At 50.0% G+C, this 17,112-nt stretch overlaps 1 protein-coding gene across 1 annotated transcript in view; it reads left to right on the plus strand.

The window, feature by feature from the left end:
- The window catches only part of col11a1a (collagen, type XI, alpha 1a), a 682,771-nt gene that overhangs the window by 20,080 nt on the left and 645,579 nt on the right, over positions 1–17,112 (plus strand). Inside the window, exon 2 of the mRNA XM_041208311.1 lies at positions 14,176–14,343. Coding sequence (XP_041064245.1) covers positions 14,176–14,343 — 168 coding nt within the window. The remainder of the gene's footprint in view (positions 1–14,175; positions 14,344–17,112) is intronic.

The raw sequence follows: 17,112 nt of genomic DNA on the forward strand, positions 1-17,112 counted from the left end.
CGCTATTTCCGATGAGGATCTGCCAGACTCAGTATAGGCTACCTCGCTGTTCGTTGTATATATCAATGATTTAGATTTAAATGTAGGGAGTATGATTAAGAAAGTTGTAGAAGAGACAGAAATTGGCCACGTGACTGATAGTGAGAAAGAGAAAGCTGTAAATGGCAGGAGGATATTGGCTGGAGCAGGCTTGAGGGGCCAAATGGCCTACTACTGTTCCTAATTTGCATGCTTGTATATCAATGGGCTGGTCAGGTGGACGGGACAGTGGCAAATGGAATTCAATCTGGAGAAATGTGAGGTAAGGCATTTGGGGAGGTCAGACAAGGGAATACACAATAAATGGGAGGAAACTGAGGAATGCAGAGGAGCAGAGGGACATGGAGTGAATGTCCACAGATCCCTGAAGTTGGCAGGACAGGTGGATAAGGTGGTTTTAAGAAGACGTTTGGAATATTTTCCTTTATTTGCCGAAGCTTTGAATATAAGAGCAGGGAGATTCCATTAGAACTGGATAAAACACTAGTTAGACCACAGCTAGAATACTGAGTATAGTCTGGTCGCTACATTTCAGGAAGAATGTGATCACACGAGAGAGGGACTTACAAAAATGTGGCCGGGATTGGAGAATTTTATCCCTGAGGAAAGATCGGAGAGACTGGGGTTGTTTTCTTTGGAACTGAGGAGACTGAGGGGAGATTTAATTGAGGTGTATAAAATTATGAGGGGCCTGGATAGATTGGATGGGAAGGACCTGTTTCCATTCACAGAGAGGACAATATCCAGGAGGAACAGATTTAAAGTCATTGGTGGAAGAATTAGAGGGAAATTGGGAGAAATTTATGGATCGGGAACTCGCTGCCTGGAAGGGTGGGAGAGACAGGAACCCACTTCACATTTAAAATACACTTGGATTTACACTTGAGCTTCTGTAACCTACAGGGTTATGGACAAGGAACTGGGAAGTGGGATTAGACCAATAGCTGTTTTTCACCCAGCACAGATATGATGGGCCAAATGGTGTGTGCGTGTGTTTAGAAGGTAACACATCCGAGACAACAAGTGAAAATTTGTGACACTCACAACTGTTGAAAGTTTCCCTTCCTGAAACTGTCCATGTCTGAAGAAAAGTCTGTGTTTGACTAGACCCCAGCTTGTATTTTCAGGAGGTCTGAGACAGGGACTAAATACTAAGACTATATATAGTCTAGAAATCACAATGTAAAGAGCAATTAACTGTGTTTGGGTTGATTAGACATTTGTGTCAGATTATAGAGTGGGATCAATCTTGGTGTGGAATCTGGATAATTACTATTTTCAGTTTTGGCTGCAGTCCAGTCAGTGTATGGTGGTCAGCAGTCCAGTCAGTGTATGCTGGTCAGCAGTCCAGTCAGTGGATGGGTGGTCAGCAGACCAGTCAGTGGATAGTGGTCAGCAGTCCAATCTGCGTATGGTGGTCAGCAGTCCAGTCAGTGTATGGTGGTCAGCAGTCCAGTCAGTGTATGGTTTTCAGCAGTCCATTCAGTGTATAGTGGTCAGCAGTCCTGTCAATGGATGGTGGTCAGCAGTCCAATCAGTACATGGTGGTCAGCAGACCAGTCAGTGTATGGGGGTCACCAGTCCAGTCAGTGTATAGTGGTCAGCAGTCCAGTCAGTGTATGGGGGTCAGCAGTCCAGTCAGTGTATGGGGGTCAGCAGTCCAGTCTGTGTTTGGTGGTCAGCAGTCCAGTCAGTGTATAGTCGGTCCAGTCAGCGTATGGTGGTCAGCAGTCCAGTCAGTGTTTGGTGGTCAACAGTACAATCAGTGTATGGTGATCATCAGACCAGTCAGTGTATGGTGGTCAGCAGTCCAGTCAGCATATGTTGGTCAGCAGTCCAGTCAGTGTATGGTGGTCAGCAGTCCAGTCAGCATATGGTGGTCAGCAGTCCAGTCAGTGGATAGTGGTCAGCAGTCCAGTCCGTGTTTGGTGGTCAGCAGTCCAGTCCGTGTTTGGTGGTCAGTCCAGTCAGTGGATAGTGGTCAGCAGTCCAGTCTGTGTTTGGTGGTCAGTCCAGTCAGTGGATAGTGGTCAGCAGTCCAGTCCGTGTTTGGTGGTCAGTCCAGTCAGTGGATAGTGGTCAGCAGTCCAGTCCGTGTTTGGTGGTCAGCAGTCCAGTCCGTGTTTGGTGGTCAGTCCAGTCAGTGGATAGGGGTCAGCAGTCCAGTCAGTAATTGATGGGCAGCTCCTCCAACAAGTTCCTTGTCACTGTTTTGTGAGTGACCACCTGGAACTTCACTGGGTGTGGATGGTATATCCCTGGAGCCCTGCGAGAGGACCATTGGGACAGGAGGAGGACATTCAGTTTGGTGACCTTGTTCACGTCCGATTTGTATCTTAACTCCATCTACCTGCCATTCCTCCCAATCTCGAATTATCGAGCCATCCTTCACGCCTCGAACATTTTCAATTGACCCCCAGCCTGGTCAGTGTTTTGGAGGACAGAGTTCCAGATTTTCACTCCCCTTCCTGTGAGGGCCTGCTTCCTGATTGGCCCCTGAAAGGCCTGGCCCTAATGGTAACCTCCTGCCCTCTTGTTCTGGACAGCCCACCAGCACTCCCTGCCCCCTGCCCCCTCCCCCCTGCCCCCTGCACCTCCCCCCTCCCCCCTCCCCCCTCCCCCCTCCCCCCTCCCCCCTGCCCCTGCCCCCTGCCCCTCCCCCCACCCCCTCCCCCCTCCCCCTCCCCCCTGCCCCTCCCCCCTCCCCCCTCCCCCCTCCCCCCTGCCCCTCCCCCCTGGCCCCTCCCCCCTACCCCCTCCCCCTCCCCCCTGCCCCTGCCCCCCTGCCCCCTCCCCCCCTCCCCCCTCCCCCCCTCCCCCCTGCCCCCCTGCCCCCTCCCCCCTCCCCCCTACCCCCTCCCCCCTGCCCCTGCCCCCTGCCCCTCCCCCCACCCCCTCCCCCCTGCCCCTCCCCCCTAGCCCCCTCCCCCCTACCCCCTCCCCCCTCCCCCCTGCCCCCCTCCCCCTCCCCCCTGCCCCTCCCCCCTGCCCCCTGCACCTCCCCCCTCCCCCCTCCCCCCTCCCCCCTGCCCCCTGCCCCCTCCCCCTGCCCCCTGCCCCCTGCCCATCCCCCCTCCCCCGCCCCCTGCCCCCTGCCCCCTGCCCCCTGCCCCTCCCCCCTCCCCCCTCCCCCTGCCCCCTGCCCCCTGCCCCTCCCCCCTACCCCCTCCCCCCTGCCCCCTGCCCCCTCCCCCTGCCCCCTCCCCCTGCCCCCTGCCCCCTGCCCATCCCCCCTCCCCCCTGCCCCCTGCCCCCTGCCCCCTGCCCCTCCCCCCTCCCCCCTCCACCCTCCCCCCTGCCTCCTCCCCCTCCCCCTGCCCCCTCCCCCTCCCCCTGCCCTCTCCCCCTCCTCCCCCCCTCCCCCTCCCCCCTGCCTCCTCCCCCTCCCCCTGCCCTCTCCCCCTCCTCCCCCCTCCCCCTGCCCCCTCCCCCCTCCCCCCTGCCTCCTCCCCCCTCCCCCTGCCTCCTCCCCCCTCCCCCTGCCTCCTCCCCCTCCCCCTGCCCTCTCCCCCTCCTCCCCCTCCCCCTGCCCTCTCCCCCTCCTCCCCCCTCCCCCTGCCCCCTCCCCCTCCCCCTGCCCTCTCCCCCTCCTCCCCCCCTCCCCCCTCCCCTCTGCCTCCTCCCCCTCCCCCTCCCCCCTCCCCCCTCCCCCCTGCCTCCTCCCCCTCCCCCTGCCTCCTCCCCCCTCCCCCTGCCCCCTCCCCCTCCCCCTGCCCTCTCCCCCTCCTCCGCCCCTCCCCCTCCCCTCTGCCTCCTCCCCCTCCCCCTCCCCCCTCCCCCCTCCCCCCTGCCTCCTCCCCCTCCCCCTGCCCTCTCCCCCTCCTCCCCCCTGCCTCCTCCCCCTCCCCCTCCCCCTGCCTCCTCCCCACTCCCCCTGCCTCCTCCCCACTCCCCCTGCCTCCTCCCCCCTCCCCCTGCCCTCTCCCCCTCCTCCCCCCCCTCCCCCTCCCCCCTCCCCCCTCCCCCCTGCCTCCTCCCCCCTCCCCCTGCCCCCTCCCCCCTCCCCCCTGCCCCCTCCCCCTCGCCCTGCCCTCTCCCCCTCCTCCCCCCCTCCCCCTCCCCCCTGCCTCCTCCCCCTCCCCCTGCCCCCTCCCCCTCCCCCCTGCCCTCTCCCCCTCCTCCCCCCTGCCTCCTCCCCCCTGCCTCCTCCCCCCCTCCCCCTCCCCCCCCCTCCCCCCTGCACCCGGCCTGAGGAGGAAATATAATTTCTCTCCTTTATTCATCCTAAACACCTCAGTTAGATCAGTTAGATCAGCCCTTCATCTTCCAAACTCAAGGTAGTACAAATCTAATCTGTGTAAACTGTCCTCATTAATTACCCCTTTCATCACCAGTCTCATCCTGGTGAATCTGCTCTGCAGTACCTCCTTCGTGAGGAGCAGTACTCTCAGCCCAACCATCTTCAGCTGCTTCACCAATCACCTTCCTTCCATCATAAGGTCAGAAGTGGGGATGTTCGCTGATGATTGCACAATGTTCAGCACCATTCGCGACTCATCAGATACTGAAACAGTCCATGTCCATATGCAGCAAGACCTGGACAATATCCAGGCTTGGGCTGACAAGTGGCAAATAACATTCATGGCACACAAGTGTCAGGCAATGACCATCTCCAACAAGGGAGAATCCAACCATTGCCCCTTGATGTTCAATGGCATTACCATCACTGAACCCCCCAAGTATCAACATCCTGGGGACTTACCATTGACCAGAAACTGAACTGGACTAGCCATATAAATGCTGCGGCTACAAAAGCAGGTCAGGGGCTGGGAATCCTGTGGCGCGTAACTCACCTCCTGACTCCCCAAAGCCTGTCCACCATCTACAAGGCAAAAGTCAGGAGTGTGATGGAATACTCTCCACTTGCCTGGATGAGTGCAGCTCCCACAACACTCAAGAAACTTGACACCATCCAGGACAAAGCAGCCCCACTTGATTGGCACCACATCCACAAACATTCACTCCCGCCACCACTGACACACAGTAGCAGTAGTGTGTGTACCATCTACAAGATGCACTGCAGGAACTCACCAAGGCTCCTTAGACAGCACCTTCCAAACCCACGATCACTTCCACCTAGAAGGACAAGGGCAGCAGATAGATGGGAACACCACCCCCTGGAAGTTCCCCTCCAAGTCACTCACCATCTTGACTTGGAAATATATCACCATTCCTTCACTGTCGCTGGGTCAAAATCCTGGAACTCCCTCCCTAACAGCACTGTGGGTGTACCTACACCACATGGACTGCAGTGGTTCAAGAAGGCAGCTCATCACCACCTTCTCAAGGGCAACTAGAGATGGGCATTTCTTGATATCTCGTGGGGCAAATCAACTCGGTTGAAGACTGGCATCTGTGATGCTGGAGGAGGCCCAGCTGGTTCATTCACTCGACACTTCTGGCTGAAGATTGTTGCAAATGCTTCAATCTTATCTTTTGCACTGATGTTCTGGGCTCCTCCATCATTGAGGATGGGGATATTTGTGGAGCCTCCTCCTCCAGTGAGTTGTTTAATTGTCCATCACCATTCACAACTGGATGTGGCAGGACTGCAGAACTTAGATCTGATCTATTGGATGTGGGATCATTTAGTTCTGTCTATCACTTGCCGCTTATGCTGTTTGACACACAAATAGTCCTGTATTGTAGCTTCACCAGGTTGACCCCTCATTTTCAGGTATGCCTGGTGCTGATCCTGACATGCCCTCCTGCACTCTTCATTGAACCAGGGTTGATGCCCTGGCTTGATGGTAATGGTAGAGTGGGGGATATGCTGGGCCATGAGGTTACAGGTTGTGTTCGAGTACAATTCTGCTGCTGCTGATGGCCCACAGCCCCTCATGGATGCCCAGTCTTGAGTTGCTAGATCTGTGTGAAATCTATCCCATTTAGCACGGTGGTAGTGCCACACAACACAATGATACTACTACTGATACTGTCATGGACAGATACATCTGCAGCAGGCAGGTGGTGAGGATGAGGTCAAATATATTTTTCCCTCTTGTTGGTTCCCTCAGCACCTGCCACAGACCCAGTCTAGCAGAGATGTCCTTTAGGACTCAGCCAGCTCGGTCAGTAGTGGTGTTACCGAGCCACTGTTGGTGATGGACATTGAAGTCCCCCACCCAGAGTACATTCTGCGCGCTTGCCACCCTCAGTGCTTCCTCCAAGTGGTGTCCAACATGGAGGAGCAGTGATTCATCAGCTGAGGGAGGGCAGTATGCGGTAATCAGCAGGAGGTTTCCTCACCCATGTTTGATCTGAACCTTCATGAAGTCCATAGTCCTGTCAACAGCTCCTAGGGCAACTGCCACCCAACTCGATACCATTGTACCATCAGCTCTATTAACTTTCACAGGGTCAGTACTGAGGGAGTGCTGCACTGTCAGAGGGTGAGTACTAAGGCAGTACCGCACTATCAGAGGGTCACTACTGAGGGAGTGCTGTACTGTCAGGGGGTCAGTACTGAGGAAGTGCTGCACTGTCAGAGGGTCAGTACTGAGGGAGTGCTGTACTGTCAGAGCGTCACTACTGAGGGAGTGCTGTACTGTCAGGGGGTCAGTACTGAGGAAGTGCTGCACTGTCAGAGGGTCAGTACTGAGGGAGTGCTGCACTGACAGAGGGTCAGTACTGAGGAGCTGCTGCACTGTCAGAGGGTCAGTACTGAGGGAGTGCTGCACTGTCAGAGGGTGAGTACTGAGGGTGTGCTGCACTGTCAGAGGGTCAGCATTATTTATGATTCATATTTCCAGCACCCACAGTATTTTGCCTTTATCTGAGAGAGTGCTGCATTGTCGGATGTGTCGTCTTTTGGATGGGACAATAAATTGAGACCTTGTCTCCCCTGTCAGGAGGGGCTAAGCGAATTTGAGGTGTTCTCCGCTCTGAACCAGTTTTGATCCATCAGCATGTGTCAGGGGTGAACCAGTTTAGTTGGCCCACCGACATTGCTGTCTCTGAATCCTGTGTCTTCGTGTGACGTTCTTTGCTGCAATGTTTACACTTTAAAAGGGATCTCCTGGCACTTTGGGATGTCCTGACGTTGGGAAATGCAATTTTTATCTTGAAGCCATTCCATCCAAATCATCGAAGGAGCTGTCGCTTAAAGGGAATTGCAGCAGGCCCTGGCGAATCAAAGCGCAGAGTAGTTGTGACATGTTCTCTGTGTGGTGTCAATTGCTGTTACACCCGCTACTGGGTTTTCATTAATTAGTACGTGTGGTGCTGGGCTGCTGGCAAGGCTGGCATTTATTTTCTGTTGCTAATTGCCCTTGAGAGAATGGTGGCGTGTTGCTGATCACTGAGCTCAAACAATGACATTATTGCTTGGGGATTTGGGTAGGGGGACAGAGGGAAGACTGTAATGAGTGTCAATGTTGGTTCAGATTTGCTCCAAAATCTGTCACAATTAAACCCATAATAGATATCGATAGCATCAACTTGATTGAACCTTTAACAATTCGGGTTCCTAGTCACCAGGAATGTTCCAGAAACTCCCAGAGGCTGTTGCAAGCAAACTGGGGGGAAAAAAACACAAAGCAGCATTGAGAGAGGAATCCTCCCTTAATTTACTTCCATTATTCCTGTTAATTGTTTGAAATGAGCGAAAGAACAAACTCCTTTCACCATTTCACCATGTCCAACAATGAGTTACTTTTGAAGTGTTGTCACTGCTGCATTGTGGGAAATGCGTGGAAATGAAATGTATCATCACATTGGTTGAGGGATCAACTTTGACCCCTGAACACCAGGAAGTCTTCCCAGTTCTCTGACAGTGCAGCACTCCCTCAGTACTGACACTGACAGTGCAGCACTCCCTCAGTACTGACCCTCTGAATGTGCAGCACTGCCTCATACTGACCCTCTGACAGTGCAGCACCTGATCAGTACTGACCCCCTGACAGTGCAGCACTCCATCTGTTCTGCATTCGGAGTCTGAATTACAAACTCTATTCTGTAGAATGGAACTTGAATTCTGGCCTAGTGTTCTAGGCCCAACCACCTTCAGCTGCTTCATTAATTACCTTCCCTCCATCATAAATTCCGAAGTGGGGATATTCGTGAATGGATGGACAATGTTCAGAAATTCATAGCTCCTTATGTACTGAAGGTGTTCTTGTCTGTATGCAGCAAGACCTGGACAATATCCAGGCTTGGGCTGATAAGTGGCAAGTAACATTCATGCCACACAAGTGCCAGGCAATGACCATCTGCAAGAGAGAATCCAACCATTGTCCCTTGAAGTTCAATGGCATTACCATCACTGAATCCCCCACTATCAACATCCTGGGGGTTACCATTGATCAGAAACTGAACTGGACTAGCCATATAAATACTGTGGCTACAAGAGCAGGTCAGAGGCTGGGAATCCTGTGACAGGTAACTCAGCACCTGACTCCCCAAACCCTGTCCACCATCCACAAGGCACAAGTCAGGAGTGGGATGGAATACTCCCCACTTGCCTGGATGAGTGCAGCTCCTACAACACTCAAGAAGCTTGACACTGTCCAGGGCAAAGCAGCCCACTTGATTGGCACCACATCCACAAACATTCACTCCCTCCACCACTGACGCACAGTAGCAGCAGTGTGTACCATCTAAAAGATGCACTGCAGGAACTCACCAAGGCTCCTTCAACAGCACCTTCCAAACCCACAAGCTTCTGGAAGGTCAAGGACAGCAGATAGATGGGAACACCACCACCTGGAAGTTCCCCTCCAAGCCACTCACCATCCTGATTTGGAAATATATCACCGTTCATTCACTGTCGCTGGGTCAAAATCCTGGAACTCCCTCCCTAACAACACTGTGGGTGTACCTACACCACATGGACTGCAGCAGTTCAAGGAGACAGCTCATCACCACCTTCTCAAGGGGCAGTTAGGGCTGGGTAACTGTTACCAAAAGCTTCAGAATACTTACTCTGTCCTCAGTACTCATATGAAGTCATAAGTATCAACCTACCTTTTAACAGTGAAACCAGCCGTGTCAAATATTTAACAGAGAGTTTCGTGGTTTTAACTCCCTTATGGTATTTCTGGAAAAGGGCAGGAAAAATAGAATCACCGCGGTCCAGAAATAGGAGAAAATGAAGTGAATGAGCTTTAAATACCAACATTTATTTTTAATTACAGGCATGGTGTTAAGCCAAGTTGCCAACTCAGGCAGGGTGTGTTCCCAGGGGCCACTACACATGATCCTCTTGTGTGCTGCTGCCTCACCAGGTGGATCAGCCTTTAACCCCACCTCCAGGGGTCATTGTGGCAATGAGGCCTCACTCTCTTAGATTGGATTCACAAAGTGTATTTTTTACCCTTTTGCAGGATGTGGGCATCACTGGCTGGGCCAACATTTACTGCCCATCCCTAATTGCTCTTGAGAAGGTGGTGGTGAGCTGCCTATTGTTTGGTAAAAGAGAAAGACTTTACGGGGAGAGAGAGAGGCAGAGAGGTCCAGAGAATCTCAGTGCTTCAGGCTGCTGAAGGAGTTGCTGCCAGTGCTGGAGCGATTTAAATTGGGGGCTGCTCAAGAGGCCAGAATTGGAGGTGGCGAGAGGTCTCTGAGTGTACGGGGCTTGAGGACGTTACTGAGTTGGGAAGGGGTGAGGCCATGGTGGATTTGAAAACGAGGGTGAGAATTTTAAAATCGAGGCACTGCTTGATCGGGAGCCATTGTGGGTCAGTGAGTACAGGAGAAATTATGTGATTGGGCCTGGCTTGTGTTGGAACACACGGACAGGCAGGTTTTGGATGAAATTATATTTATGGAGGTTAGAATGTGGGAGAGAAGCCCGGAGTATTTTGTCATAGTCATGGCAACAGGGGCATGGATGGAATTTCGGAAGCAGGTGAGCTGAGGGAGGGGTGAAGTTCAGCAATGTTACGATGGTGGAATTGGTGTCAGTGGTTGAATGGGTGGGTGGTATGGAAGTTGACCTCAGCTTTCTCTGCTTGTCTCGCCATCCTCATAGATTTATGTAAGTACACAGCCAGGGTTTTCTGTCCTGCACCTCCTTTAAAATTGTGCTGCTTAGTTTATATTGTCTCTCCTCAATCTTCCTCACAAAATGTGTCACTGAACGGCTGCAGGGCATCCTGAAGGGGGAGGGTGATAAGGTAGAGGTCCTGGTACATGTTGGTACCAATGACATAGGTAGAAAGAGGGATGAGGTCTTGCATCAAGAATTCAGGGAGTTAGACAGTAGACTAAAAAACAAGACCTCTCGGGTTGTAATCTCTGGATTACTCCCAGTGCCACGTGCTAGTGAGCTCAGAAATAAGAGAATAGCGCAGGTGAATATGTGGCTGAAGCGTTGGTGCAGGAGGGAGGGTTTTAGATTCCTGGATCACTGGGACCGTTCCTGGGGAAGGTGGGACCTGTACAGGTGGGACGGTCTACATCTGAACCAGAGCAGGACTAACATCCTTGTGGGCGGGTTTGCTAGTGCTGTTGGGAGGAGTTTAAACTAATTCAGCAGGGGGAGGGGGACACAGAATGTTAGCAGAATAGGGATACATCATAATACAGTAAAACAATCAAGTCAGAGGGAGTACAGCTGCATTAAGCTTCAAGGGAATAAGGCAAGTCTGGATGGCCTCTACTTTAATGTCAGGAGTATTACAGGTAAAATGGATGAGTTAAGGGTGAGGATTGACACGTGGAATTGTGATATAGTAGCCATCACTGAGATGTGGTTGAGGGAAGGGCAGGTTTGGCAGCTCAACATTCTGGGATATAGAATCTTCAGGTGAGACAGGGGAGGGGGTAAAAGAGGAGGAGGCATTGCATTATTAGTTAAGGAGTCTGTTACTGCAGTAAGGAGAGATGATATCTTGGAGGGGGCATTGAATGAAGCTTTGTGGGTAGAGCTTAGAAATAAAAAAGGGCCAGCCACATTGTTAGGTGTTTATTATAGACCCCTAGATAGTCAATGGGAAATTGAGGAGCAAATATGTGCACAATTTACAGATGTGTGTAAAAACAATAACAATAGGGTAATTATTTTGGTGATTTCAACTTTCTCAACATTAATTGGGATAGACATAGTGTTAAGGGCTTGGATGGAGTGGATTTCTTGAAATGTGTGCAGGAGAACTTTTTAGGTCAAAATGTAGAGGGTCCAACAAGGGACGGTGCATTACTGGACCTAATTCTGGGGAATGAAGCCGGACAGGTGACTGAGGTGGTGGTGGGGGAGCATTTTAGTGATAGTGACCACAACATGGTACAGTTTAAGTTTGTTATGGACAAAGAAATAGACAAGTTGCTAAACAATGTTTTGGATTGGGGGAGAGTGGATTTTAGTAAAATAAGGCAGGATCTGGCCAAGGTAGACCGGGAACAGCTACTTGTCAGGAAATCTACAGAGGAGCAGTGGGGGGCATTCAAAAAGGAAATGGGGAGGGTACAGGTTCAACATATTCCCTCGAGGGTGATAGGAAGGAGTAACAAGCCCAGAGAACCATGGATGACCAGAGATATTCAGGATATGATGAGAAGGGAAAGAGAGGCTTTTAGCAGGTACAAGGGGATCAGATCAGCAGAGGCATTAGTGGAGTACGGACAATGCAGGGTGGAGCTTAAGAAAGCAATTAGGAGAGCAAAGAGGGGATATGAGAAAGCTCTGGCTGGTAAAAGTAGGGGAAATCCCAAGATATTCTGTAAGTATATCAATGAGAAGAGGATAACCAGGGAAAGAGTAGGGCCCATAAGGGACCAAGGGGGCAATCTATGGGTGGAGCCAGAGGACATCGGTAGAGTGTTGAATGAATACTTCACATCCATCTTCACACAAGAGAATGAGAATGAAGGTATCGAACTCGGGGAGAGAGACTGTGAGGTTCTTGAGCAAATTGATATAGGGGGTGACAAGGTATTGGAGGTGCTGGCAGGCTTAAAAGTGGACAAATGTCCAGGTCCAGATGATTTGTGTCCCAGACTGCTGAGGGAGGCAAGGGAGGAGATCGCAGGGGCTCTAACCCAAATTTTTATTTCCTCTCTGGCCATGGGGGAGATGCCAGAGGACTGGAGAACAGCTAATGTGGTTCCGCTATTTAAGAAGGGTTGTAGAGATAAGCCAGGGAACTACAGACCAGTGAGTCTCACGTCAGTGGTAGGGAAACCATTGGAGAAAATTCTGAAGGAGAGAATCTATCTCCACTTGGAGAGGCAAGGTTTGATCAGGGATAGTCAGCATGGCTTTGTCAGAGGGAGGTCATGCCTAACAAATTGGATTGAATGTTTTGAGGAGATGACCAGGTGTGTAGATGAGGGTGGTGCAGTTGATGTAGTTTATATGGATTTCAGCAAAGCCTTTGATAAGGTCCCACATGGGAGACTTATAAAGAAGGCAAATGCACATGGGATACAGGGTAATTTGATAAGGTAGATTCAAAATTGGCTTAGTTGTAGGAAACAGAGGGTGATGACAGAAGAATGCTTTAGTGACTGGAAGCCAGTGTTTAGTGGCGTACCACAGGGATCTGTGCTGGGTCCCCTATTATTTGTCATTTATATAAACAGCACAGATGACTATGTGGGGGGTAGGATTAGTAAGTTTGTGGATGACACAAAGATTGGCTGGGTGGTTAACAGTAAGGTTGAGTGTCTTGGGCTACAGGAAGATATAGACGGGATGGTCAAATGGGCAGATAAGTGGCAGATGGAATTTAACCCTGAAAAGTGTGAGGTGATACACTTTGGAAGGAGTAATTTGACAAGGAAGTATTCACTGAACGGCATGACACTAGGAAGTTCTGAGGAACAAAGGGACATTGGCGTGTGTGTCCATAGATCTCTGAAGGCAGAGGGGCATGTTAGTGGGGTGGTGAAAAAGGCATATGGGACACTTGCCTTTGTCAATCGAGGCATAGATTACAAAAGCAGGGGGGTTATGTTGGCATTGTATAGAACCTTGGTGAGGCCACAGCTGGAGTACTGTGTGCAGTTCTGGTCACCACATTATAGGAAGGATGTGATTGCACTGGAGGGGGTGCAGAGGAGATTCACCAGGATGTTGCCTGGGATGAAACATTTAAGTTATGAAGAGAGGTTGGATAGACTTGGGTTGTCTTCGTTGGAGCAGAGAAGACTGAGGGGTGACCTGATCGAGGTGTACAAGATTATGAGGGGCATGGACAGGGTGGATAGGGAGCAGCTGTTCCCCTTAGTTGAAGGGTCAGTCACAAGGGGACATAAGTTCAAGGTGAGGGGCAGGAGGTTTAGGGGGGATGTGAGGAAAAACTTTTTTACCCAGAGGGTGGTGACGGTCTGGAATGCGCTGTCTGGGAGGGTGGTGGAGACGGGTTGCCTCACATCCTTTAAAAAGTGCCTGGATGAGCACTTGGCGCGTCATAACATTCAAGGCTCTGGGCCAAGTGCTGGTAAATGGGATTAGGTAGGTAGGTCAGGTGTTTCTCACGTGTCGGTGCAGACTCGATGGGTCGAAGGGCCTCTTCTGCACTGTGTGATTCTGTGTTTCTGTGATTCTGTGATCACACTTCTCTGTTGAATTGCATCTCCCAGGACTCAGCCCATTTTACCAGGCTGTCTACTTCCTGCTGAAGTTTGTTTCTAACCATTTCAGTCTGAATTTTGTGTCATCCGGAAATTAAGAAATCATTTTCTGTGTTTGCCAGCCCAGATCATGAGGATATATGAAAAAAGCTGTGTTCTACATATCACCCACTGTAATCCCCCCTGCTGTCTGCAATATATCTCGCCCATTGCACTCTGTTTCCTGACCATTGATACTATAGAGTAAGTCTGCACCGAATGGAAGGGATCCCTTGTCGCTATTTCAAAGAAGGGAAAGGCAGTTATCCCTGGTGTCAGGGCTCATTATCTCAATAATTATCCCTCAATAAACATCACAAAAACAGATTCTGTGGCCATTATCGCATTGTAGTTATTGGGATCTTGCTATTCAAAAACTGGCTGCTGCGTTTCCTACTTTAAAAACTGATTACACTTCAAAAATACTTCACAAAGTGCCCTGCAGCAATACTCCATTGGCTGTGAAGCTTTTGGGACACCTGAAGTGGTGAGAGATTCTTTAGAAATTTGAGTCTTTTTAGTTCTTTTACCATCCAGCTACTGTTTGATTAATAACTCTCTTTCCCCTTCCTGTATTCACAGCTGATCCTGTTGATGTTTTGCGAGCATTAGAATTTCACAATTTGCCAGAGGGAATTATTAAAACGCCTGGATACTGCAAGAACAGACGGAACACACAGGGGACAGATGTGGCATATAGAGTGACTAAACGAGCTCAGCTCAGTGCTCCAACCAAGCAATTATATCCAGGTAAGTCACCGCAAGACAGAAACACTGCAGACAGAAACACTGCAGACAGAAAAAACGGCAGACAGAAAAAAACGGCAGACAGTAACACCGCAGACAGAAACACCACAGACAGAAACACGGCAGACAGAAAGACTGCAAACAGGAACACCTCAGACAGAAACATTGCAGACAGAAAGACTGCAGACAGAAAGACTGCAGACAGAAAGACTGCAGACAGAAACATCGCAGACAGAAACACCACAGACAGAAACACTGCAGACAGAAAGACTGCAGACAGAAACACAACAGACATAAACACTGAAGACTGTTATGATCCAGGCTGAGGTTACCCCTGGACAAACCTGATCCCAGGTTGGATCCTGGTTTGATAGATCCTAACTTTTATTTGTTTGTTTAGATTTGGGGAGAGTAGCTACTGAACAGGGTCACAAGAGTCAACTGATGAACTTTTAACAAAAGAATGAAACGTTTATTAAACAAGAAAAGATGAATTATATTACAATACGCCTTCGCCCACAACTATGGCTTTACAGATATATAAAGATTTATAAGGATAACAGAAGTTACAAAAGCTATATTATATTTCAATGTCCACAGTAAGTATACAGACCATGTACCAATTGGCACCCTGTGGTCAGACACACCACACACTGAAACCAAGTGACAGATGCCATCTTAACCAGATGCTACAGATCATTCCTCAACTCCCCCCGAGATGCTTGTCACACTGTAAGCCAACCAGTCTCACTGAACTGCATCCTTCACACGAGGGTTTCCAATCTCCACTCTCCAGGAGTGGAATCTTCTCCCAAACTGACATTTTCACTCAGTTGCCTTCCACAAAGGTTCACCTCCAGGGTTTTGAACTCTCCTTCTGATGTTCCTCTTCCCTGGGTCACCACATGCAATCAATGCACTCGCTCTCACCAACTCACCTTAACAGTACACCACTGCTTCACATGCCCATGGCAAAGAGTTACAGACCTTCTGGCTTCTTGCAAGCTGTTCTCACTTTAAATCTGAAACTTGAAGCCTTTCTCTCTGTCCCTCACTCTTCACTTCACCTAACAGGACCCTTTCCCAGCTTCCTGTCCTTCCTTTAACGAGAAGGGCTTCTTTGAACTTTCTCTTCTTCCACTCCCCTGGACTTTTGGCATTTTTCTTAGCTTGAGACTTGCTATTTGTCCCCTTTCAGACTGCTTCTTCTTCACAGCTACCTTCAAACCAACTGAACTCAAACAGCTTCCAAAACAAACAGCTTTTTTTTTCAGTGTGTGCGCCTGTTGGCATACCTGCCAACCTGGTCCCCCGTTGCTAGGCAATAGCACTGTTCTTCCTACTCTTGTATGTTTACTTTCACTTTATAGGGGTCGTAAACATCTCATTAGAAACACAAGCAGCCTTTTAAAGTGATACTAAAACTCCATTTGAACTTTCATTACACACAGACACAGAAATATAAATCAATTTTAAACTTTAAAGCTAAAACCCATTCCTAGCACTCACAAGGACAAATATAACTTACTTAAACTATCTCTTCTTCCTAACAAGGCAGAAGCATAGCAGACAAGAAACACCACAGTCTTAAATACTGCAGACAGAAGCATCACAGACAGAAAAGCCCCAGACAGAAACACAGCAAACAGAAATACCGCAGACAGAATCACTGCAGACAGAATCACTGCAGACAGAAACACCGCAGATAGAAACACTGGCAGACAGAAACACTGGCAGACAGAAACACCGGCAGACAGAAACACTGCAGACAGAAACACCGCAGACAGAAACACTGCAGACAGAAACACTGCAGACAGAACACAGAAACACCGCAGACAGAAACACCACAGACAGAATCACTGCAGACAGAAACACCGCAGACAGAAACATTGGCAGACAGAAACACCGGCAGACAGAAACACTGCAGACAGAAACACCGCAGACAGAAACACTGCAGACAGAAACACTGCAGACAGAACACAGAAACACTGCAGACAGAAACACTGCAGACAGAAACACCGCAGACAGAAACACCGCAGACAGAAGACAGAAACACTGCAGACAGAAACACTGGAGACTGTTATGATCCAAGCTGAGGTCACCCCTGGACAAACCTGATCCCAGAGTGGATCCCGGCTTGATAGATCCTAACTTTTGTTTGTTTAGGTTTATGGGGAGGAGCTACTGAATAGGGTCACAGGAGTCAACTGATGAACTTTTAACAAAAGAATGAAACATTTATTAAACAAGAAAAGATGAACTATATTCCAATACTCCTTCACCCATAACTAAACTTTTACAAACGTATATAGATTTGTAAAGATAAGAGAAGTTACAAAAGCTATATTATAGTTGAATGTTCCCAGTAGGTACCCAGTCCATGTAAAGCTATGGTATCCTGTGGTCAGACACACCGCACTCTGACCTCAACTGGCAGATGCCATATCAAGGGGTTGCTATGAATCTCTCCTCAACTCCCCCGAGAAGCTTGTCACACTGTGAGACAACCAGTCACACTGAATTCCATCCTTCATACGAGTGATTTCAAACTCCTGTCTCCAGGACCTCACCTTGGAATCTTCTCTCAAACTGACATTTGATGCCTTCCACAAGGGTTCGCCTCAGGGTTTCAAACTCTCCTCCTGATGTTCCTCTTCTCGGGTTCACCACATGCACTCAAGCTGTCTTCCATGCACTCTCTCTCTCTCTCTCTCTCTCTCACCAACTCAGCTTTAACAGTACACCACTGTTTGTGTGAGGAACCTGCCTATC

The sequence above is a fragment of the Carcharodon carcharias genome, chromosome 16, assembly GCF_017639515.1.
Source record: "Carcharodon carcharias isolate sCarCar2 chromosome 16, sCarCar2.pri, whole genome shotgun sequence".
NCBI lineage: Eukaryota > Metazoa > Chordata > Chondrichthyes > Lamniformes > Lamnidae > Carcharodon > Carcharodon carcharias.